The 23,632-nt window shown below is 37.8% G+C and overlaps 5 protein-coding genes across 7 annotated transcripts in view; 3 read left to right on the top strand and 2 right to left on the bottom strand.

The window, feature by feature from the left end:
- On the top strand, window positions 1,089–5,538 carry LOC104724456 (chloride channel protein CLC-c-like). The gene is made up of 8 exons (XM_010442947.2): window positions 1,089–1,630; window positions 2,201–2,401; window positions 2,631–2,808; window positions 2,948–3,210; window positions 3,566–3,835; window positions 3,922–5,053; window positions 5,142–5,236; window positions 5,329–5,538. Exons 1-7 carry the CDS (start codon window positions 1,425–1,427, stop codon window positions 5,229–5,231), a joined length of 2,340 nt encoding a protein of 779 aa, XP_010441249.1. The 5' UTR covers window positions 1,089–1,424; the 3' UTR covers window positions 5,232–5,236; window positions 5,329–5,538.
- LOC104724448 (mitotic spindle checkpoint protein MAD1-like) lies at window positions 5,782–11,633 on the bottom strand. The gene is made up of 16 exons (XM_010442938.1): window positions 11,278–11,633; window positions 11,079–11,178; window positions 10,807–10,967; window positions 10,514–10,711; window positions 10,324–10,416; window positions 10,103–10,219; window positions 9,372–9,619; window positions 8,864–9,035; window positions 8,005–8,121; window positions 7,713–7,916; window positions 7,284–7,446; window positions 6,906–6,996; window positions 6,750–6,819; window positions 6,356–6,484; window positions 6,225–6,263; window positions 5,782–6,133 (listed from the first exon to the last, which is right to left on the bottom strand). The coding sequence occupies exons 1-16, from the start codon at window positions 11,467–11,469 to the stop codon at window positions 6,044–6,046; spliced, it is 2,184 nt and encodes a 727-aa protein (XP_010441240.1). The 5' UTR covers window positions 11,470–11,633; the 3' UTR covers window positions 5,782–6,043.
- LOC104724431 (pre-rRNA-processing protein TSR1 homolog) lies at window positions 11,771–17,026 on the top strand. 2 transcript variants are annotated; one of them, XM_010442924.2, is made up of 20 exons: window positions 11,771–11,990; window positions 12,079–12,233; window positions 12,323–12,454; window positions 12,574–12,624; window positions 12,715–12,855; window positions 12,947–13,069; window positions 13,174–13,251; window positions 13,345–13,437; window positions 13,518–13,640; window positions 13,888–13,971; window positions 14,071–14,169; window positions 14,300–14,491; window positions 14,591–14,666; window positions 14,845–14,948; window positions 15,499–15,761; window positions 15,842–15,928; window positions 16,016–16,246; window positions 16,381–16,459; window positions 16,549–16,612; window positions 16,691–17,026. In XM_010442924.2, exons 1-20 carry the CDS (start codon window positions 11,900–11,902, stop codon window positions 16,804–16,806), a joined length of 2,382 nt encoding a protein of 793 aa, XP_010441226.1. In that variant the 5' UTR covers window positions 11,771–11,899; the 3' UTR covers window positions 16,807–17,026. The 2 variants fall into 2 exon arrangements, with proteins under 2 accessions (XP_010441226.1, XP_010441233.1); XM_010442931.2 differs by lacking the exon at window positions 15,499–15,761 and adding an exon at window positions 15,035–15,297.
- On the bottom strand, window positions 17,193–21,186 carry LOC104724419 (CLP protease regulatory subunit CLPX2, mitochondrial). The gene is made up of 15 exons (XM_010442910.2): window positions 20,479–21,186; window positions 20,326–20,387; window positions 20,138–20,238; window positions 19,951–20,030; window positions 19,689–19,739; window positions 19,495–19,569; window positions 19,336–19,413; window positions 19,080–19,142; window positions 18,877–18,947; window positions 18,676–18,775; window positions 18,439–18,543; window positions 18,125–18,187; window positions 17,909–18,031; window positions 17,643–17,795; window positions 17,193–17,555 (listed from the first exon to the last, which is right to left on the bottom strand). Exons 1-15 carry the CDS (start codon window positions 21,184–21,186, stop codon window positions 17,511–17,513), a joined length of 1,878 nt encoding a protein of 625 aa, XP_010441212.1. The 3' UTR covers window positions 17,193–17,510.
- Window positions 21,314–23,632, top strand: part of LOC104724411 (exocyst complex component EXO84B) — an 11,397-nt gene continuing 9,078 nt past the window's right edge. The window contains exons 1-3 of one of the 2 annotated variants that reach the window (XM_019235156.1): window positions 21,314–21,704; window positions 22,364–22,461; window positions 22,646–23,339. In XM_019235156.1, coding sequence (XP_019090701.1) covers window positions 21,564–21,704; window positions 22,364–22,461; window positions 22,646–23,339 — 933 coding nt within the window. In that variant the 5' untranslated portion in view covers window positions 21,314–21,563. Of the gene's footprint in view, window positions 21,705–22,363; window positions 22,462–22,645; window positions 23,386–23,632 lie in introns of both variants that reach the window. The other variant, XM_019235158.1, reaches the window with a different exon arrangement.

Here is a 23,632-nt window from a genome sequence, read left to right as displayed (position 1 = left end):
ATACATATATCTATTTTGACCTACCAATTATCATAAATACCACTAAAATAGGTTTTTATTGCAAAAATATCAAAATTTAGTTTTTTTTTCTAAAAATACCACTAAAATATAATTTTTTCTAAAGACATGATTGAATTAAACTTCTAATACTAAAAACTAATTCATAAATTCTAAATACTAAACTCTACCCCTAAAAGCTATACCCTAAAACTAAATGTGTCAACCCAAACCTAAAAAAAAAAATTCTATATCCTTAAAAATCAATTTTTTGTGATTGCGGTAATTTTGGAAAAAAAACTTTTATGGTATTTTTGGAAAAAAAAACTAAAATGTGATATTTTTGGAAAAAACTTTTTTAGTAGTATTTAAAGGAATTTCTCGATAAATATACGCAAATTAGGATTTTCAAAATATTGGTAATTTACATTAGAAACTCAAAATTAAGATTAGAACTAAAATTTGAGAACTGAGAAAGTAAGATTTCAAAATATATTATTTTGTAATTATGTTAGAATAAAAAAACTTTGCAATATTATATATATGATATTGATAATTTGGTATCACACACATTGTTAGAATTAGTCGCTGGTTTAAAAAAAAAAAATTAAAATATATCATAACGGAAAATTATTGACTTTTGGGCGATGATTATATATCATAACACATTGTTAGAATTAGACGTTGATTTAGGCGATGGAATCCCTTCTGGCGGCGGGTGTTGATTGTCAGAACTTCGAGACGGATTGTGCAGAATTAGTGGCGTTGATGCAATCTCCTGGTGAATGGCCCGCTTTCTCTAACCTGTTGGATGAATTCTGCTTACTTCGATTCTCTTTTCCGTCTTTCATGCTTTCACGGATCCTGCGGTCTTCAAATGTTCGGACGGACTGCCTTGCTCCTTTTTCGCAATCTTTATCTTCTGAAACTTCATTAGTAAACTCTTCCCCTCTAGTTTGGACAACCAATCTTAGAATTATTTTCTAATTTAATATTCGGTTTACAATTTTTTTTTTTGACTTTTTTAAAAATTTAGAGAAAAATATCTATAAGTTACCTTATAAAATCCCTTACGAAGAAAGAGAGTTTTTGTTTATGCCTAAATTAGGAGAAGCATATTAAAAAAAAAAATCAAAACTCCTGACCCCCTCTCTCAATCTCATCATCATTCATAACTCTACCACCACCTCCCCCAGAAAAAAAAAAAAAAGATTAAAAAAATAAACTTTTTTTATTTAACATCTGCTTGAGCGCGAGAGGTCTTTTGATTCCAGGATTCTCGTGCCCCTGAATCCAATTAAAACAGCTTCTCTCAAAAGTTTATATATGAGGCTTTGTGTCTGTCTGATCGGGAATCAAAAAAGTTTTATTCTTTTCTAAAAATAAAAATAGAAACAAGATCTTGGGAGGAGGACAAATCAAAATCGATGGATGGTGATCGGAGCGAAGAGCATCATCATCATGATATAGAGATCGAAGGAGGTCATAGTTTCGAGAGGAAGATATCTGGGATTCTCGATGATGGATCTGTCGGGTTTCGACAGCCTCTTCTCGCTAGGAATCGGAAGAACACTACTTCTCAGATTGCTATTGTCGGAGCTAATTCTTGTCCCATCGAAAGCCTTGATTACGAGTCTGTGTTCCCTCTTTTTCTTCTCCTCCACAGAACTCTAAAAATTTCACTTTTTTTTATTTGTTAGCTGGATAAAGTTTCTTAATTTTGGGAATTAGATTTTAATATTCAGAAATGTTGTCGATTAGATTATAAAACATCATCTCAAATTTGTGTTTTGCTTTTATGTTATGAGTCTATGAAGATTCAGTGTCTTGTCCTATTTGTTTGGTAGTAATAGAAAAAAGAATCAAGGAATGGAGCTAAGATTTTTTTGGATTATCTAACGTTTTTGGGTCCCATGTACTTTTTTTTTTTATCATTTTATTCATCAATAGTCATAAAAATTGAAGCTTTTTGAGATGGGAGGGAAACTTTTAGCTTCTGTGTCATCATTGCCACTGTGCCAAATCTCACCTGGCTCTAACATAGTCTTTGACGAAAGTGCAATGCTTTTTGGGGCTTTTTAAGATGATATCTTATTTTCAGACAGAACTGACTTTTTTCTTTTTGTTCTTTGTGTCTCTCTTATTGCTGTACTTATGTTACATTATATATCAGGGTGTTGACTTGTGTAAGCTTATTTGTCAGGATCTTCGAGAATGATTTTTTCAAGCAAGACTGGAGGTCTAGGAAGAAGATTGAGATACTTCAGTATACGTTTCTCAAATGGGCGCTTGCTTTTCTTATTGGTTTAGCCACTGGGGTTGTTGGCTTTTTGAATAACCTTGCTGTTGAGAATATAGCTGGATTCAAGCTCTTGCTTACCGGCAATCTCATGCTCAAGGAAAAGTAAGTCTGCACCTTTCATTGTTCATCTCTCTGCTTCTAAGGCATGGTTTAACTTTATCTACTATTCTGTTTGAATTCAGTTTATGCTGTGTTTTTATATCTAAATTCTTAATACAGCTATTAGAATTAAGAATCATAGTCATAGCAATATATGCCTGGATTAATATACTATGTGAAGTTGGAGGCTCAGAATGATGTTTGACAGCCGAATCATTCTCTAAAACTGCAGATACTTTCAGGCATTTTTTGCATTTGCTGGCTGTAACTTGATTTTGGCAACTGCTGCTGCTTCACTCTGTGCTTATATTGCTCCGGCGGCAGCAGGATCTGGTATACCTGAGGTTAAAGCATATCTCAATGGTATAGATGCTTACTCAATATTAGCTCCGAGCACCCTCTTTGTTAAGGTAGGATCCTAAAACATCTTTCCATGCATCTTTGTAGGTCCTTTTGAATTTTAAGCATTTGTTTGTGGGTTAGAGAATATTATGTTATGACGTATTCTCTGTAAACCTTTTTCTAATATGAAATTTATTGTATTGGCAGATCTTTGGCTCTATATTTGGAGTTGCTGCCGGGTTCGTTGTTGGAAAGGAAGGGCCTATGGTGCATACTGGTGCTTGCATAGCTAATTTACTTGGACAAGGAGGTTCTAGAAAGTACCGGCTGACTTGGAAGTGGCTCAGATTCTTCAAAAACGATAGAGACAGAAGAGACCTGATCACTTGCGGGGCTGCTGCTGGTGTCGCAGCTGCCTTCCGTGCTCCAGTTGGGGGTGTGCTTTTCGCTCTTGAAGAAGCTGCTTCATGGTGATTTTCTGTTTCTATCTAACTTCTTATAATTTAGGAGTGATACCTTATGCAGATGAGGTCATATTGTAGTGGGAAGACTCTGAAGTTAGATCTATTAGGTTGTTAGAACTGATTATAATGCACTAAACGAACATTTCAAAACTAGGACAGAGTAAGCTTCTCTCCATACAGAAGAAGTCTAAATAAAGTGCAAAAAGATCACCATGTTTGTCTAGTTTAAATCATAATTCATGCAACATGACTGTTATATGCAGATGGCAGTTAGTAAGCGAGAAACTCTAGGTGATAGTGTAGACTATTTGCCTATATCAAACTTGGAAAAATTTATGTCTCACTTTGTTAAACTTGTTAGGTGGAGGAATTCCCTTCTTTGGAGGACTTTCTTCACTACCGCAGTTGTAGCAGTGGTATTACGAAGTTTGATTGAGCTCTGTCGATCTGGAAGATGTGGACTGTTTGGGAAAGGAGGTCTCATCATGTTTGACGTAAACTCGGGAACAGTGCTTTATAGCACTCCAGATTTGCTAGCAGTAGTATTCCTTGGAGTTGTTGGTGGGGTGCTTGGAAGCCTTTATAACTACCTTGTGGACAAAGTCCTCCGCACATATAGCTTAATAAACGAGTATGTCACTTCTTACCGAGTTAACTCTTTCATAACTTCATTTTCTGACTACTCCCTATTAATTTGTTCTTTTCATAAACTTGCAGGAGAGGTCCGAGATTTAAAATTATGCTTGTTATGGCAGTTTCTGTTTTGAGCTCGTGTTGCGCATTTGGTCTCCCATGGCTTACACAGTGTACCCCATGTCCTATTGGCATAGGGGAAGGAAAGTGCCCAAGTGTAGGTCGATCCAGCATCTATAAGAGTTTCCAGTGTCCTCCAAACCATTACAATGACCTTTCCTCCCTACTTCTCAACACCAATGATGATGCAATCCGCAATCTTTTCACATCCAGAACTGAAAATGAATTCCATATCTCCACCCTTGCCATATTCTTTGTTGCAGTATACTTCCTTGGCATCATAACATACGGCATAGCCATACCCTCTGGACTTTTCATTCCTGTCATTCTTGCTGGAGCCTCTTATGGACGACTAGTTGGTAGACTGCTGGGTCCACTATCTCAGCTTGATGTAGGTCTGTTTTCTCTGCTTGGAGCTGCTTCCTTCCTTGGAGGCACGATGAGAATGACGGTCTCTCTCTGTGTCATACTGCTTGAGCTTACAAATAATCTCCTGATGCTGCCATTGGTCATGCTTGTACTCCTAATCTCAAAAACGGTTGCAGATTGTTTCAACAAAGGGGTCTACGACCAGATTGTAACAATGAAAGGACTGCCATACATGGAAGACCATGCGGAACCGTACATGCGTAATCTGGTTGCAAAGGACGTAGTTTCTGGATCTTTGATATCCTTTTCGAGAGTTGAAAAGGTCGGGGTGATATGGCAGGCTTTAAAGATGACAAGGCATAATGGTTTCCCTGTAATTGATGAGCCACCTTTCACAGAAGATTATGAGTTATGTGGGATTGCCTTGAGATCCCATCTCCTTGTCCTTCTCCAAGGGAAGAGATTTTCGAAGCAGAGAACAACTTATGGTTCCCAAATTCTTAGAAGTTGCAAAGCCCGTGACTTTGGCAAAGCAGGATTAGGTAAAGGGCTCAAGATTGAAGATTTGGATCTTAGTGATGAGGAGATGGAGATGTATGTTGATCTCCATCCCATCACCAACACATCTCCTTACACTGTGCTTGAGACTCTGTCTCTAGCTAAAGCAGCTATTCTTTTCCGACAACTTGGCCTTCGCCACTTGTGTGTGGTGCCCAAAACACCAGGGGTCAGTCTCTCTCTCTCTCTCTCTCATCTCACCCTCTTTCTTGCTCGACTTGTTTATGGTTCTAACGAAAATGTTTTTTGTATCGCAGAGACCGCCTATTGTTGGAATTCTGACAAGGCATGATTTCATGCCGGAACATGTCCTGGGACTCTACCCTCACATTGATCCCCTCAAGTGAATACGGTTAGCCCTTTAGTCTTCAACTCTTTTCTTGTTGCCTGCATTTGGTTCTATATTTGTTTATCAATCTAATGCACTTTAGTTTTTTGTTTCAGGTATACAAAGGAATGGAGAAACAAGTCCTTAAGAGTTTTCTAAAGATCGACGATGTAATAACATGTGAATATCAATAAGTTAAAGCCCAGATGACCAAAATGTCACTTCGGCAATTAGTTTATTTCAATTATTCGTTGAGAATGATTATTGGAAAGCAGGGGAAGGATGATTGTGTCATGAGGTGAATTGGTTGATACGAGTTTTTTGTTTTTTTTTTTTCAAGTCGAAACCAAATATTTATTCAAAACAAAAATAAAAAAGAAGTGCATTTGCGTAATAAACCCATATCAATTTTGCTCTAATCTTCTGTATCTGTAGGTGCCTAGATATTATTGGCGTTTTAAGTTCTTGGTTTCATACAAATCTCTCTGCTTAATCTTCACTTAAAGCAATAAAAGCCTAACTTAACTTAAATAAAAGCCTAACTTACTTAACTTCATTAAACTCAAAAGTGAAAGGGAGCATATATAATGCATTCATCTGGAGCACTGATATACTCTTACGTTCTTTTTATGTAAATCCAAACCAGTTACTTTCATACCAAAATAGAATTAATGACACCACAATTCTCGCAGACATAGCGAACCAGAGATAGATAAAAGATGTCCTGTGCTGACTCTGAGTTCTAAGCTGCGGCTTTTGATATTCATGTTTTCTATTCAGCAGGCTTAAGAAATATACAAAAACCGGGTTGGGAATAAGGATTCACTGCTCTCAATATAGTGTGCGGCGGTTGAATGATTCCATCGTTAAATTGGCTGTAAAAGCTGGAATCGAGTTAAACTTCCTTATGAATATTTCTATCTGCAAGTAACACACACACAGAATGAGATTGTACTCTAAACTAAGAACATACCGTAGTTACCAAGGAAAAAAAAATATGTCTGCACTTTACCTGCTTCGCTATCTCACCCTGAGAGGCATACCCATTGTTCTGAAGGAATTAAATCAGTATCAGTTAATTAACTGAGATAACAGCTTCAAATGCAACATGTCAAAGCTCTATATGTTACAAGAATCACTTACTAGAATACTGGTGTTTCCTGACTCGTATTCAAACTCAAGTTTTTCATCATCACTTTGAGCATATATAGACTGGAGAGTAAACCGAGTCACTGGGATTCCATTGGGACGCTGATGTTCATCCATTACAATCTGCCAGAGTATTCAAAAGGAATTCACAAGGTTACAAGTACTATAGATGAACAAGAATTTATAGTCATCTATCTACACAAATAATGGAAGGTTAGGCAACTAAACACAGTAAAGCTGAACGCCTTTTTGCAACATATAAACCCCAGTTCATCACAAAGTATTGACCATTACATTTTAGAACTTGATAGTCAACATTATCAGTTAAAAAAAATACGACAAAGAAAGACATTTAAGTGCTGTGCTACGATATGAGCAAGTGACATACCTTATACCCAAAAAGCTCACAACAAGCTCTTCTAAACACGGAAATTCTATCAGCGAAAACAGTTTTGTACCTGTTACAAAGACGCACATGGTTCAGAATGAGAAAGCAAGGGCATAGCCGCAAAGAGTGTTAAACAAATCAAAATCAACAACACACCTCTCTTCACGTTTTTCAAGCGTAGCAATTTGCTCTTTTAGTTGAGAAATCTTTCCAGTTATATGAGAGTCAACTAGCTTCCCAGCATCTCCTGAATATTTATGGAAATATCTTGTCAGAAAAGCTTACGATGTAATAACAATTTTGAAATACTAAAATGTTTCTTCTCTAGCTTTCTTGAGTCAGGCCAACAGCAAGATTTTTGGCCTCCCTATTATATCTCAAGAACCACAAATTATGATGCAGACTAGTTTCCCAGAGAAATTAAGGACGCTTCTCCAGCTTGTATTGAGTTATATGATGAGTGTGAAATTAAATGGTAGACGTGTGGCAACCCCAGTATCAAAAATAGGAAAAGGTTGACAATTAGAAATTTACCAGACTGGTTCTTCAATTCTTCAACAGCTTGAAGTCTTTCTTTTGCCTTCTGCAACTCAGCCTGTAAAGCCTCTATTGTTTGTTTTGCCTCATTTTCAACACCAAGAGTATTCACCATGCGCAAAACCCTTGTATTTGCAGCAGAATAATCACCATGACCCAGCTGCGAATTAAAAAGGAAACAAAATAGATGTTACTATTTCAACCGAACTTTTGGTAGAAGTTAAGGGTCCTAAATAGTACATCTGTTGCTTTTACAATATAAAACATGTCATGATACCTAAGTCAACATAAGATGCAGGACACTAAATTCACCATTCACCCGTAAAAGCTCATAAATTCATTTCGACCATGGTAGATAAAAGTTCCATAAGCAATTTTTTTCTTTGGCAATCTTCTTTTGCAAGCACACATATCTGACGTCTGTACCTTTGACTCCAGTAAAGAAATCTCGGAACGAAGACGATCACTGTCCCTTTCCAGCGACTTATTCCTCCTTGCTTCATCGACTAGTTTCTCATTTAGAAGTTCTATTTCACTACGTAGGCGATTATTGACATCCTTCAGTTGACTTAGATCATTCTCCAAATCCTTTAGATAGTTCTCCTTCTTTGCAAGAGAAGATTCAAACTCCTGTAAATATAAGCAAACTAAGTAAGCCTTAGGCTTCCAACAGAAAAGAAGTAAATTCTTCAAAATAAGAACACTGTTATTCCAGAACCTGAATAAGGGTTCCATCTGTGGCCCCTGCCCCAGGCACAGATCTTTCACTGGTTGACTTCCTTAATTCATTAACAACAGCTTTCAACTGTTCTTTCTCCTCAGTGACCAAAGAGAGCTTTATTATAAAATTAAAAATCTGTTAGTAATAGTGCAACAAAACGATAGAAAATTATATAAGTTATCTTCAGTGAGTCACTAGCAATGTGAGACCCTTGAATTGTGATAGTTTCATGGTATAGAAAAAAGGACGTTTGCTACAAATTCTAACAGTAGACTACACACGTTATCACTATCCTGAAAGGAGATTATATTTTCAATAAATCAGCTCATCATAGATTTGAGATAGACTCATGGTTCGATATGAGGCCATTGCACCAAATCTAACAATTGAATACACTCATTAGGAACAGACAGCCTTTCCCCACATTTTGTAGAGAAACTAAATATGTACTAATCGATAACTAAATAAGTTATCTTCTTTGCAAGAGAATTTCCCCAACGTGAACATCTAAAAATACTTGGGATATTATCCTAGAAATATCGTCTCTAACTAGTAACTACATTGCTTATATCAGCTACTTATGAATGCACAGCTCAACAATCAACATGAGATTACAGAGCTAAGTTAGTATATATCCAAGCAAAGACAGTGATACCTGGAGAAACCAAGTAAACAATCAATAAAAAAGAATATTGAATATAAGATGATGAACATTTGAGTGCCACCAATTAAAAATGTTATCCTTTATGCTTTGAGAATCAAAACTCAACTTTAAGAGGCCTAAATAGAGGCCAGCAAGATATAAAAATGCACTTGCGACCCCTTCCACAGCACAAGGAACAATTTTCAATCTTACCATTACTTCAATCCTCTTCACATCTGTTTTGAGAGCCTCAGATTTCTCTTTCGCTAATGCAGCCTCAGTTTCAGCATTCTGTCTGCCAAGTTGTGTAGCCTCCAGAGCCACCTCCAGTTGTTTAAAACGTGTACTTGCTTCCCCAATCTTCAAAGAGCTTTGAACCACCTCACTTCAAAGACAGAAACACAAATCACTAGGAAGTATCATTGATACATGTTGTTAACTCAGAGTGCTTGGTAAACTAGAAATCAGTACTCTAGATGCTCACAGGCCCACACTTGACCTGCTAGACTCGCAAGCTAGAATATCAGTAATTATAAAGCTATATCTGGAAAAAGTGGTGTTGCAAATGTCTATGATATATACTATCTAGTTCACCTAGGAAAAGTCAGGAAAATGTCCCCCATAACAGCCACCTCAGTCTTCTACATAGATTTTTTCATGGAAAGCATAATTATTCGAGACAATATCAGAAGAAGACTCTAGTGAAAAAATCTGTACTTACTTCTGTAGCGTAGAGAATTTCATAACTATGTCATCAGGACAGGATACACCAGGAATTTCATTTAGCAATGACTTCCAAGAGGACAATTCATTGTTCATATTCTCCATGCTTTGCTGCAATTCATGCAATTTTGATAACTCTGACTCTGCCCTCTCCCTACGGCTATTTTCTTCTAGCAATTTCACTTTCAACAACTCAGCATCTACATGCCGTGATTTTAACTTTCTAGCTTCTTGCACTTCTGCTTCCTGATATAATTATCAAGAATCAAAATCTACAAGAAAGACAAGAACTAGATAGACATTACATGGAAAACATAGAAGTGGAAATAAAATCTATAAATGGTATGTCTTCAAAAGATGAAAAATATGTGAGTGCATAACTATTACATGAATAGAACTTCTTACTTCAGTACCTCAAATTGCTTGAAAAGTAAACTCTTTTAAGTATAAATGAGTGTTTAGAAATTTGCATAATTTCTCAGCATGGTTTGCTGCTTATCAGAGTAAGCAAAAGAAAAATAGGATTCTGGGTTAGGTAACGTACTAAAGCGTAGGATCTAATGGTCATGGTAATAAAGAACGCGTACAGCTTCTATTGATGAATAAAACAGAAGGATACAATCAATGTTCTGACCACTTGCATACTCATTTTCAACAGCCGATGCATCTTATGCTGGAACAATTTTGTAAAATCATTACTCGGGTATACTAAGAACTGGTAAAACTTACATAGCGTTTAACTTCCTCCTGAAGATGTTTAATTAATACACTGTTATCCGAAGAAGATGCTGTCTGTGAAGTGAATGACGACAGCAACTTGTCTACTTCAGTCTTTTCTTGCAAACACTGCAAAATCAGAATCAGATGAGACAGAAAAATCAATTCCCAAAACAAATGATACCTTATGATCAGCGTTATTACTTCTAAGATGCAAGTCACATATAGCTTACCTCGTCAAATTTGAGTTTAAGATGCTCTAGCTGTGATCTTAAAAGATTTGATTCCGTCTCTGCGTTTTGTGCCCTACATTGCATCCTTTCAAGCTAAAAGCAAAGGAAAACAGGTGCAAATACGGTGATTGCGTGAGAAACCAAAAACAAAACTTCAGTAAAGAAATCAAGTTTCACAATTAGTACTTACATCTGCACCAATCCTAGAGACAGAAAGCTTTGCTTCTTTACCCAATTGGGCAATATCATTGTTGAGACGTTTTTTCTCCCTGTCAACACTTCCAGATAGCTGAGTTAGTTTATCCTCCAAAAGTTTAGCTTTTTCTTCAGCTGTTGCAGCAGAAGACTCTGCTTTCTTTCGAAGGTTCATTTCATTTTGAAGTTTTACCTGATGTCAAAAGAGGAAAACGATAATGACATTGATACCAATGACAAAGATTTTAAGGAAGTTAAACAGAATTAGCCCATAGTAAACAAATCAACCTCCAGTTCATGGCAAGATTGAAGTTCTTTGGTATACCGCTCTTGGGAATTGTTGATCTCCGTAAGGAGCTGCTCTTGAAGCATCTTTTCACGCCCTTTAGCAGCAGCCAGTTCTTGCTTTGAGTATAATAAATTATCTCGTAATTGCTTTCTCTCCGCATCTGTTGTAGTAGAACAACAAATTCAAATTCGTTAGCAAAATATTTTCCCAATAGCAGCAAAAGCAAAAAGAGAAAGACTCACTAACACATTCAGAAAGAAGACCCTCTCACCTGCTTCGCTGAAGTTGGCATTTAGAGTCTGTAATTGAATCTGATATTCCTGAACTTGCTTCTCCGCTTTGCTAAATGCATCTAGAACATCAGCTTTAACCTAAAACAAGTCGGAAAATTTTTAAAAAATCTCAGATTCGCTAAGCTTCGTCAGATTAAATGTCAATAGAGGCTTAGAGAAGAGATACGAGTAAATAACCATTTGGCGACATTGGTAAGTGCAAAGGTGTTGATCGGACTGATCATTCGAAGTTTGCAGCGGAGCAGGAGCAGGAAGAGGAGAATCTTCGTAGATGACTAGCTGATTGCCGGAACCAGAGGCGTTGGCGGAGATAGGGCTGCCTCCAGCGTCGGACTTGAGCCTTTTCGGCGGCGGAGTTCTCAAAATCATGTTTGCGTCGTAAAATTAAGGTTCCGTTGTCAAAGGAAGCGAGAGATGAATTAGGATTTGAAATGCAGAAGCGCCACTTCTTTTTTTTTGTCTTGAATTTGATGAGAGAGCGTGAAGAGTGAAGACGGAGGAGGGAGGAGCCGGACGGTCTCGTTAAAAACAATAGCCAGCAAAAAAAAAAAAACAAAACTATAAATGGCTAACACCTTAATGGGCTAAGTTAATAAAGGCCCATTTAAACAATTTCCGCACGTGCACATGTAATGACACGAGATCGTCTTCTTCATTTAGCATTAGGGTTTATTAAAAACTCAGATTTTTAAGCATAAGCCGTCGAATCGAATGCATTAGGGTCATTTTATCACAACCCACGATTCCGAATACAGAACACTATCAAGCTTCCAAATCCCGCAACTGTCTCTAAGAAGCCATGGTACACTCTCAAGTTCAAGTTAACAAAGCTCACAAGACTAAATTCTCCTCTAAATCTTCTCGCAAACTCCACAAAACATCACACCAAGGTATCCTCAACCAACGTTTCCGTCTCTTTTAATCCTCAGATACTGAAACAACTCTCTCAAAATTAATCCGTTTTTTTTATGGAATCAGATGGCGGCAGGATTAGGAAATCGGATAGTAGCTCTGTTAAAGGTGCTAAAGCTGCTCGTGTTCAGCGTGGCAAGATGCTTAGAGAGCAGAAAAGGGCTGCAGTTTTGAAAGAGAAGAGAGCATCAGGAGGATTAAACAGTGCTCCTCGTGTTATCGTCAGTGTTTACATATTTGTTACTGGGTTTATTTTGTGTGTTTTGTTGGGCAATCAACCTTATGTTTGTGTGTTTTCTAATGATGATAGGTCTTGTTTCCCCTCTCGGCTTCTGTTGAGTTGAATTCACTTGGTCAAGATGTTTTAAAGTTACTAGCTTCTGATGGTTCTGGTATTGCTTCTTCAACGGTTGCATCTTCTGAGTATAAGCTAAGAGCAACTGTATGTGTATTCTATTCCTGATAAGTCTTTGGTATACTAAGATTGGTTTATATGTATATACATCCACTGCTGAAGTCTAATCCTTGTGGGTTCAATGCTGTGAATAAAAAATATCACAGGTGTTAAAGGCGCCTCATGGAGATATTTTGACATGTATGGAAATGGCCAAGGTATGTGATTTATTGTTTGCATTTGGTTCTTTCTGTGACCAGAGTTTGTCATAGGTGCTTACTGTTTTTTTTTTTTGTTACTTGTAATAGGTTGCTGATTTGATGGCTTTTGTAGCATCTGCAAGCTCTCCATGGGAAGAGAATAAATCTAACTTCATAGATTCTTTCGGAAGTCAGTGTCTTTCTGTGCTTAGAACAATTGGTCTACCTAGTACCACTGTGTTGATCCGTGTATGTTCTTGCTGCTATATATTTTAATAGCCACCAGCTCTCAAATTTTGCTTGTAGTTGAGCTTCTCATGGTCGTTTTGCATGATTGCAGGATTTACCCAGTGATTTGAAAAAGAAGAATGAGATGAAAAAGATGTGTGCCTCTCAAATTGCTTCTGAATTTCCTGAGGATTGTAAGTTTTATCCAGCAGATACCAGAGATGAGTTGCATAAGGTAAATTTCCGTGACTGATTTCTTATATTAATTTACTGAGTTGTTTTCAATTGTTTTGCTGTCCTTAATTAGTTGAAAATCTATATTTCTGGGAATGTTTGCAGTTTATGTGGTTATTCAAGGCACAAAGGCTTACTGTACCTCACTGGCGAAGTCAACGGCCATATGTTGTGGCTCAGAAGGTGTTTGCTTTATGCTTATATTCAGAACATCTATTTTGAATATGTGAAAAAGGTTTCTTAGAATTTTTTTGTAACTTTGAATGGTGCACATAGGTTGGGATGGTGGTGGATGATGAAAGCTCAGGAAATTGCACTCTACTTCTCTCTGGTTACTTGCGTGCTCGCAAACTTTCTGTAAATCAGCTGGTAATCAATCTATTCTGTTCTCATCAAGCCATTCTACTCTCTATTATCCCTCCTTTATTTATTTATTTTTCTTTAATTAGGTCCACGTTTCTGGCGTTGGCGATTTTCAATTCTCAAAAATTGAAATCTTGAAGGATCCATTTCCCTTGAATGAAAGAAAAAATCAGAATACCATGGAGTTGGATGTTTCACATGATGAAGAGGTATATAAGATATTTTATCTGACATATTGACAAACTTTCATATTATAAAAGATACTTTAGTGCTAGAACTACATCCTTTAAACAAAGCTATAGACAAACAGCTTATATGGTTGTTGTAATCATGTCAGATATCATGATACGATTACTTTCTCAGTAGAGAAATTATTGTGCTTTCATGATACTATTTTCAAGGCCTTCCCTTTGTCAATTCAGTTTATTCTTTTGTACCTGTGTTTGATTTGACCAGGTATTGAAGTCTCTGATTCCTGATCCCATAAAACAAGAGCCTTTAATAGTTGAAAACACTCCAGATCCTCTAGCAGGCGAACAGGTAAGTCTGATTAGTTCTCTTACAAAAGAAGCTCGCAGCTGGCTTGTGTTGTTATTTGTTCTGGATAGTCACTTGTTGCGTAATTCTTCCATTGCGTAGACATGGCCAACAGAGGAAGAAATGGCTGAGGCTGATAAAAATCAGAAACAGGGGAAGCTAAAGAAGAGGAATTTGCCGCGAGGGACTTCAGAATATCAGGTTCCTGGATATTTTTCACTTGATGTTCTTAACCTTATTTTAACTATTCTTCCCTCTGGTGCAATTTCCTCTAAAAGAAATGTTATTATATAATCCCCTCTAATATTGGTTTTTATGATTTGGTTTTCAGGCTGCTTGGATTGTGGATGACACAGATGAAGAGAATTCTAATGATGGTGAGTCCGATGATGACGGTATGGTCTTGGATAGAGGAGAGGATTCCAACCATGAACGAAGGTATGACCAAGACTTTGAGGATGACGGAAAATCACTGAATGTGCGGGATTTTGATAGTGCAACTCAGAACGACTCTGAAATGATGGTAAACTATTTTCTCTCTTACTTTTGTGTCTTACGATACAGTATTTTATCATCATCTGAGTATCTTGGTAGAGTTATAAGGCAATCTGCTCATTAACAGGACGATGAAGACTTGACAGAGGAACAAATTAAGGAGGAAATCAAGAAAATCAAAGAGGCACATGCTGAGGACGAGGGTTGGTGTTTATTCCCTCTCTGGAGTTATTTGCTATATCAGTTCTAATTATATGCACATATATATTTTAAGTCCTTGTAGATTGTCTGAATCTCTTATGTGCTTATTGATTTTGTCGCTGTATTTTACTCGTTGCGATTGCAAAAAGTAAATTAAAATGATCTGTTATGTTTTGTCAGAATTTCCTGATGAAGTAGAAACTCCTATTGATGTTCCTGCAAGAAGACGTTTTGCAAAGTACAGGGGTCTCAAATCCTTCAGAACCTCCACGTGGGATCCAAATGTAATAACACTGATCTTGATGTGAAGTTCATTATTTTTATTAAACTGTAAAGTGTTGCTAATTTTTATTTCTGTTGGCATATGCAGGAGTCTTTACCTCAGGACTATGCTAGAATATTTGCTTTTGATAACGTCGCCAGGACTCAAAAGCTTGTGCTCAAGCAAGCCCTGAAGATGGAAGAAGAAGACAGAGATGACTGTGTACCAACTGGGTCATATGTACGAATGCATATTAAAGAAGTGCCTCTTGGTGCCGCCTCTAAACTATCCTCGCTTGTGAACACGACGAAACCCATTATAGGATTTGGGCTCTTGCAGCATGAATCCAAGATGTCGGTTCTGCATTTTAGGTAATCACTCTTTAGATATCTGTTTGTTGAGATCTTGGGTTCCCAGCTATCTTCTCATCACCTTTGTCTATGCTTTGCAGCGTGAAGAAGTATGATGGTTACGAAGCTCCTATTAAAACAAAAGAAGAGCTTGTGTTTCATGTTGGTTTCCGTCAATTCANGTAAAGTGTTGCTAATTTTTATTTTTGTTGGTATATGCAGGAGTCTTTACCTCAGGACTATGCCAGAATATTTGCTTTTGATAACGTCGCCAGGACTCAAAAGCTTGTGCTCAAGCAAGCTCTGAAGATGGAAGAAGAAGACAGAGATGACTGTGTACCAACTGGGTCATATGTACGGATGCATATTAAAGAAGTGCCTCTTGGTGCCGCCTCTAAACTATCCCCGCTTGTGAACACGACGAAACCCATTATAGGATTTGGGCTCTTGCAGCATGAATCCAAGATGTCGGTTCTGCATTTTAGGTAATCCCTCTTTAGATATCTGTTTGTTGAGATCTTGGGTTCCCAGCTATCTTCTCATCACCTTTGTCTATGCTTTGCAGCGTGAAGAAGTATGATGGTTACGAAGCTCCTATTAAAACAAAAGAAGAGCTTGTGTTTCATGTTGGTTTCCGTCAATTCATTGCAAGGTAACAAAATTTTTTCTACTTTTTCTGGTGCAGTAGCTTTTCAGTCTTTGCAATCTTTCATAATATTGTTCTGGGGGAAATTTCCAGGCCGGTATTTTCAACCGACAATTTTAGCTCGGACAAGCATAAGATGGAAAGATTCCTGCATCCGGGGGGTTTCTCGTTGGCTTCTATTTACGGCCCAATATCTTTCCCACCACTTCCTTTGGTAGTTCTGAAGATTTCTGAAGGGTCGGGTGCTCCTGCCGTTGCTGCCCTTGGTTCCTTGAAAAGCGTTGAACCCAACAAAATAATTTTAAAGAAGATAATATTAACTGGGTAAGTTATCACCTTCCTCTTTCCAAGTACGATCACATATACTAGTGTTCTGACATGGAACTAAGGAGATATAAAAAAATTGCTGTGAAAAGATTGCTGTAATTCTAAGCTGTTCAAAATATGGTTTGGTTCAGGTATCCTCAGAGAGTATCCAAAATGAAAGCTTCAGTCAGATATATGTTCCACAACCCAGAAGATGTGAAATGGTTCAAGGTGAGAGGGAATAGAATCGATGGATTGAAACTTCTTATATATAAGTTCATACATTCTAAAGCGTTATGGAACAATCTTTGTGTGTGCAGCCTGTGGAAGTGTGGTCAAAATGCGGGCGTCGTGGTCGCGTTAAGGAGCCAGTGGGTACTCATGGTAAGGGAATATTATTAGGAGAGGTTAAACGCTGGAATCTTGTTTTTTGAAAATTTCTTATATATGTGAACTGTGCAGGGGCGATGAAATGCATATTCAATGGAGTGGTTCAGCAACATGACATAGTGTGCATGAACTTATACAAGCGTGCTTATCCCAAGTGGCCTGAACGTCTGTACCCGCAACTCCTTTGATTCCAATTTATAGAATGATGCTGATGATGTTGATGTTTAAGTTTCTCTGAAATCTCATTCTACTTTGGTTATGGAGGTGGTTTAGTGTACGTCCTCCAGTTTTGTCCTGTATGTGATAAAATTATGCATATTTTCTTCCTCATTTTTCACAATACGGATGGGGCTGAATCATTAAGAAGATTAATTGTTAAAGATAAAAACAGACCGATTTTACTAATCATCTCATGGGTTAAGATATTTTTATTACTCAGCCTGGACATGTGTTCTGTACATAGAAGTAGAACTGAAAGGGTACGAGAGAGTTACGTTGGATAAAATGGTTAGAATCGTCTCATATAAATCCATAATCTTCTATATCACTTTTGGTTTGGTTAGTCCCGTCGTAATGGAACTTAAGAAAGTGGTCCTATGGCCACTGGTATTAAAGTAACAAAATAGATACTGTATAATAGCATCTTAGTTCTTACAATTCATCTAAGCTCGTACAATATAGAGTGCATTCCTCACACTCACAGGCTCACACATTTTATTCACAACTTATCCAACTAGCACAATTGAGAGTGCTCTCCGCTTATCTTATACTGTTTACTCTTTTATCTCTTTGTTAATGAATCTGAACACTGAAACTACTAAGCTTTGCCGACTGAGATCATTCATGCACTATATATCTAACAATACTCACACCTCTCATATCATCAGCTCGGCTACAAGCTCAGAGCTCTCTTAGCTTCATCCTCATTTCTGTTTTCCTATAACATCAAACAATTTGTGAAGCTTCACAAAAATTACCTTATATGGTGTGTCATATGTGATATGTTGCACTATTCAGTACTTACCTTTGATTCTGTTTCTTCACCAAAATGTTGCGACACATCATCTCCTTTAAGAATTTTGGCACCACATCCTTGGGTTCCAACTAAACCAACAGCCTCTTCATCCACCAGAACCGCCTTTATACTTTGTGATCCTCCCGTCATGCTATCTGGTACCTGTTTACGATTCAAATTTAAGATTTAAAAGCAAGGCATTTGTAGTACGTGCAGTGAACTTCCAATAGATTATCTACGCTGAAGTATCAAGGACAATGAGGATGCATTCCTACCTCATACATTGCTTCGGTGAGGATACTTTCCAGTATAGACCGTAATCCTCGTGCACCAGTGTTCTTCGACATAGCCTTTCTCGCGATTAGCCTCGTTGCGCCTTCGGTAAAGTGCAGTTGGACCTAAAGCATAATTCACACAGCCAAGAGGGGTTATATAATAGCAGAGGGAAGAGGCATATGTATAGTAAACTTTGAGAGGTAAAAAAGAGTTACATTGTTCATGCGAAACAATTTCTTGTACTGTTTACCCAATGCACTCTTAGGCTCTGTGAGAACCTGCATAAGGATTAAGGAACCAGAAAAAGTTATAACTTGTAACAGAGAAAGCTACCTGAAAGAAAGAGTGTTAAAAGAAATCCATTACCCACTTACTGGAGTGGGACAAAAAAAAACAGTAATAAGAGAGTTCTATACAAAACTTTATATCTTTTTCTTATTTGCACCCTATGGAAAATTATATGAGAAATCGATGTTTGAAAACCATTCCGTAAGTACAGTAACGACTAGCAAACAAGTAGAAAAGTTACCTGTACAAGCTGATCTTCATTTAATGCAGATAAGCTCACTAAGATGGGTAACCTTCCAACGAACTCAGGAATGAGACCATACGCAACAAGATCTTCACTTTGTAACTACAGCCAAATTAACAATACTTATAAATGCTCTTTTATCAGAAAATGAACAAGTTATGTCAATTTGACAATCATATATACATGAAAGAGTAGCATACAATCTGATGAGCCATATAAGAATGTATTTCTTACAGATTCCAACAAGGAGGATGTTACTGCAGCACTACTGAACCCAGAAGTATTCATATTTGTACGAACGGAAGCACCAAAACCAATAGAGGCGTCATGTTGCCTGGTCAAGAGATAAATTTATGGCATTCAAGCCCTATAGTACACAGCGACAAAGATAACACTGAAAACTTTGCTGAATTTATAAAACAAGAGAAATATTACCTTTCGGAAACAGTTTTCTCCAGATCAATAAACGCTCCACCACAAATAAAAAGGATGTCTTTTGTATCCATCTGCATATTTGATTTTCCACCAAAAGGTTCAGCTTTTTCAAGAACCGGAGTATTTTGCCCGACTGTGGCACAATAGTGCATTGTCAAATGCACACAAGAAAGCTTGAAGCAGGAGACTTTTCTCGCATTTACCTGAATGCTATCTCCTCGAGGATCTCTCCGTAATCCTTTCTCGGGAATCGGGACACTGACTACCTGCAAATTTAGTTATTGAACAGAAGCTGATTACCTAGAATGGCAAATGTTATGATGTGATTCGCTCACTATATTGTTTTCTCTCAGATTAGATAATACTATCAAGGCACAGAGTATTCCTAGTCGTTTCTGTCAACAATTTACATCTATATCAGTTTGGAAAAATAAAAGATTTGAAGTAGGAAAAGCTTACAGTTCCTTCCAGTAATTTTAGCAATGACTGTTGGACACCTTCTCCAGAGACATCTCTACCACCATTTGAGCTATGAGACTGACAGACAAAAATAGGTTGGTAAGTACTGAGTAACAACCAATTCAGAATCAAAATGAAAAGAGTGAAGAAAACTCAGACCTTCATAGTCATCTTATCAACTTCATCAATGTACACAATTCCCCTCTGAGCTTCTTCTACATTGCACCCAGCTTCCTACAGTAACAAAATAAAGAGGTTGCTAATAAGCAGTTGTTAAGATTATTATATTCCAAAAGAAGGTATAAAGCTATGGTAAAACCAGAGACATAATATAAAGTGATAGCAAACCATACCACATATAATTTGTACAATATTGATTCCACATCTTCACCAACATAACCTGCCTGGACAAGATGAGTAGTTTAGTTATGCTAAGAGAAAGACTTGTGTGGGGATATCTCTAAAAAGCCAGAAAAATATCACTTCATCATTCAGAACGTTTTTCCAAATGTGGGATAAAGCTTCCCTGATGTATAACATACTAACGTTCAGGGTAACTAACTAGTTATCATTTTCGATTATCCAAATCTTTAAGGGATCAGTGATATAACTTGCCTGAGTTAGTGAAGTCGCATCAGCAATGGCGAATGGTACATTGACAATACGCGCTAAAGTTTTTGCCAGTAAGGTCTTTCCTGTTCTTATAATCAAGAAAGACGCATAAAGGCCAAGATCATTATCATACTAAACTGTAGCTCTAAATACTCTTTTCATGAACATAATGGCAAGTAACAATATGCACCTGAACCAGTAGGGCCAAGCAACAACACATTGCTCTTATCCAACTCCACATGATCGATACTATCATCCTCCATATCAAGGTTACCTGACTCCGAAGCAGACCTGGATTTAAAAAAAACGACCAAAATAATCTAGCTTTCTTGTCACCCATATAATGTATCAGAATGATAAAGAGTATGGAAGACAAACCCTTTCTTCCGAGACGCATGATATATTCGTTTGTAATGATTATAAACAGCCACAGAAAGCACCTGCAGAAGAAAATAAGAAAGATATGTAAACAAGAATCAAGAAAAGGAAAGATATGTAAACAAGAAACAAGAATCCCTAACCGAACCAAACCTTCTTAGCCTTTTCTTGGCCAATGACAAACTCATCAAGCCCTTGACAAATTTCCTTAGGCGTTGGAAGCTTAATCACAGATTGCTTTTCTTTAGTTCCATCCTCATCATCATCCTTATCCTCCTCACCATCTTCATCGCTTCTAAGACCTTGAATTTTCCAATTCCTAGGGAAAGATTTCTGATCACCATCATCACCATCATCATGGTCATCATCAGTCCCTTTAACCTTCCCTAGTTCAATAAAGCTCCCTTGCAAAGGAGAAAGCTTGAATGGTCTGAAGTAAAAAGCGGTTCTGCATTGAGAACAGTAATTAACAGCTTGATAGATCCCTGGTTCTCTAGCTGTCAGAGACAACGGACGATTCGAGAAGATGACGTGCATCTGAGCAGAGCAACGAGGACAATTGACGTCACTCCTGATATGGTCATAATCATCTCCACCACCACCACCGCCGCTGCAAGAGTCCCAAATACGGCGAGAGAAGGATGAGGAAGGGATTAGGGTGTTGGAAGAAGGGCGTAGAAGAGGGATGTGAGGGAGTGAATCGAAGGAGAGAAGGAATCTGAAATTGCGAGAGAGAAGAGATGATGATGATGTTATTGTCTTCCTCGAGACAAATCTGGAAATGGATAAGCTACAAAACATCTCTCTCTGTGTCTCGATGAATGATTCAACTTCTCCACTGGGGTTTTTGCTCAGATTCATATTACTACTCTCTCTATTTTTTTATCTTTTTCCGGCAATGTAAAACGACGTCGCTTTAATTAGTCACAGAGCATTTTTTTTTAATTAATTTATTATTTTAATTAATTATCAATACAGAGAAAATTCTAAAATGTGTTAAGCAGACGAAAAAGCCAAAAAGCTTCCGTCGTTGGCTAAATCGCTCTGGTTTGCCAACTCGATCATCATCTTCTACCCACCCACCGCCACTATCTCTCTATCTTTTATTAAATCCTCTGCTCGCTCCGACGCGCCGTTTCCTCAGATCTGTTCTTTAATTACGGCATCACTGAGCTTGTATTGCTGATCTGTGAGATTTTAGGTTTTCTTCTGTGAGAAGAGAGCAAAGGGTAATAACGATGGCGGCGAAGACGGCCAGATCAAAAGCTACACCGACGAAGGAAAATGGTGTGAGAGTCGAGGAAGGCTTGAGTTTGTTCAAGTCTGATAAGTTCGATGCTGATGCTTATGTGCAATCCAAATGTTCTATCAACGAGAAGGTTTTTTTTGTTTTCCCCTTTTTGATTTTATCATTTCGTGTTTTTATTCTCGTTGATTTGTTGTTATCAATAGTGAGAATTTTTATGTCCCAGTATTCTTGCTTTGTTGCGTTTGGTTGTAGCTTTAGGGAATGGTAAAGTAGAATGGATATTAGGTAGCAGATTGTGTTATAGCTCGAGAAGATGATGATCAATGTTATATACTCTTTTGTATTGTATGGATGTACTTATGATCTGTTGGGAATTTGAAGGCAGTTTGCGAACTATGATCATGTTAAAATTGCAACTCTTAAGTAGATGCTGATTAGTCTAGTAGCTAATTTATAACTCTTTTTGAGTTTTAAATGATGTTCAGTGTAATAGAGTATGTGTAGCTTATGTGGATACACACAAATGAATGAATATGTCTTCTATCAAAGACAGAATCTGCTGTGCTCGTCTACTGTTTCAGTTATCAAACAATTTGATCACTGTGTAGCGCATAAAGGGTGTCTCGTCTGTTTAGTCCCTTTCTGTGATGGTGTGAACCTTGTCTAGTTTACTACTAAATGAGTAGTTGTGATTTGGTTTACATAGACATTAATATTACGTAGCTGGAACCTTTTTTGTTTCTCAGTTATGTTGGGATGATGAACAACATATATCTGTTTGTCTTGCAGGATATAAAACAATTATGTTCTTATCTATTGGATTTGAAGAGAGCTTCTGCTGAAGAAATGCGGCGAAGTGTTTATGCTAATTATCCGGCCTTTATACGGTTAGATGATATCCTGACTGTTTTTAATGCTTGGTTACTTTCTTTGAAGATGATGTGATCAAAGAGCTCTACTTTGCAAACGTTATTTCATTTCGTATGGGTTATGGTGCATGTGCATTTTGCTTATGACTTCTTTTTCCTTAGCAATTTGTTAATTTGAGCATTAAAATTCTCTTCTGTGCAGCACATCAAAAGAGATATCAGATCTGGAAGGGGAGCTATCATCTATCAGAAATCTTCTCTCCACTCAGGCCACTTTAATTCATGGCTTAGCAGATGGAGTTAAGATTGACGATGATAAAGTTTCTGATGAATCTCTTGCAAATGGTTTATTGAATTTTGAGGACAATGACCTCTCTGATTTGGAGAAATGGGCTGCGGAATTTCCTGACCACCTTGATGCTTTATTAGCTGAAAGAAGGGTAGACGAAGCTCTGGCAGCTTTTGATGAGGGAGAAATTTTGGTATCTCAAGCAAACGAAAAGCAAACTTTGGGCCCTTCTGTGCTTTCGTCTCTTCAGTTTGCTATTTCTGAACGCAAGCAAAAATTGGCTGACCAACTTGCCAGAGCTGCTTGTCAACCTTCAACTAGAGGCGGGGAACTTCGGTCAGCAATAGCCGCTCTTAAAAGGCTTGGGGATGGTCCTCGAGCCCATACTGTGCTTCTTGATGCCCATTTCCAGAGATATCAGTACAACATGCAAAGTCTTCGTCCATCTAGCACCTCATATGGAGGGGCCTACACTGCTGCACTTTCTCAGCTTGTGTTCTCAGCTATCTCTCAAGCTTCTAGTGACTCGTTGGGAATCTTTGGGAAAGAGCCAGCATATAGTTCTGAGCTCGTGACTTGGGCTACCAAGCAAACAGAGGCGTTTTCCCTTCTTGTTAAAAGGCATGCATTAGCTTCTTCTGCAGCAGCGGGAGGGCTAAGAGCTGCCGCAGAATGTGCACAGATAGCTCTTGGGCATTGTTCCTTGTTGGAAGCGCGTGGTTTGTCCCTCTGCCCAGTGCTTCTAAAGCACTTTAAGCCTATCGTGGAACAGGCATTGGAGGCAAATCTTAAGCGAATTGAAGAAAACACTGCAGCTATGGCTGCTGCGGATGATTGGGTGCTGACATATCCTCCTGCTGGTAGTCGTCATGCTAGTACAGCATTTCAGAATAAGCTTAC

This window comes from Camelina sativa, chromosome 2 (assembly GCF_000633955.1).
Source record: "Camelina sativa cultivar DH55 chromosome 2, Cs, whole genome shotgun sequence".
In the NCBI taxonomy this organism is placed as follows: domain Eukaryota; kingdom Viridiplantae; phylum Streptophyta; class Magnoliopsida; order Brassicales; family Brassicaceae; genus Camelina; species Camelina sativa.
Note: the sequence above shows the minus strand (reverse complement) of the source record. Positions and strands in the feature narration are given on the sequence as shown.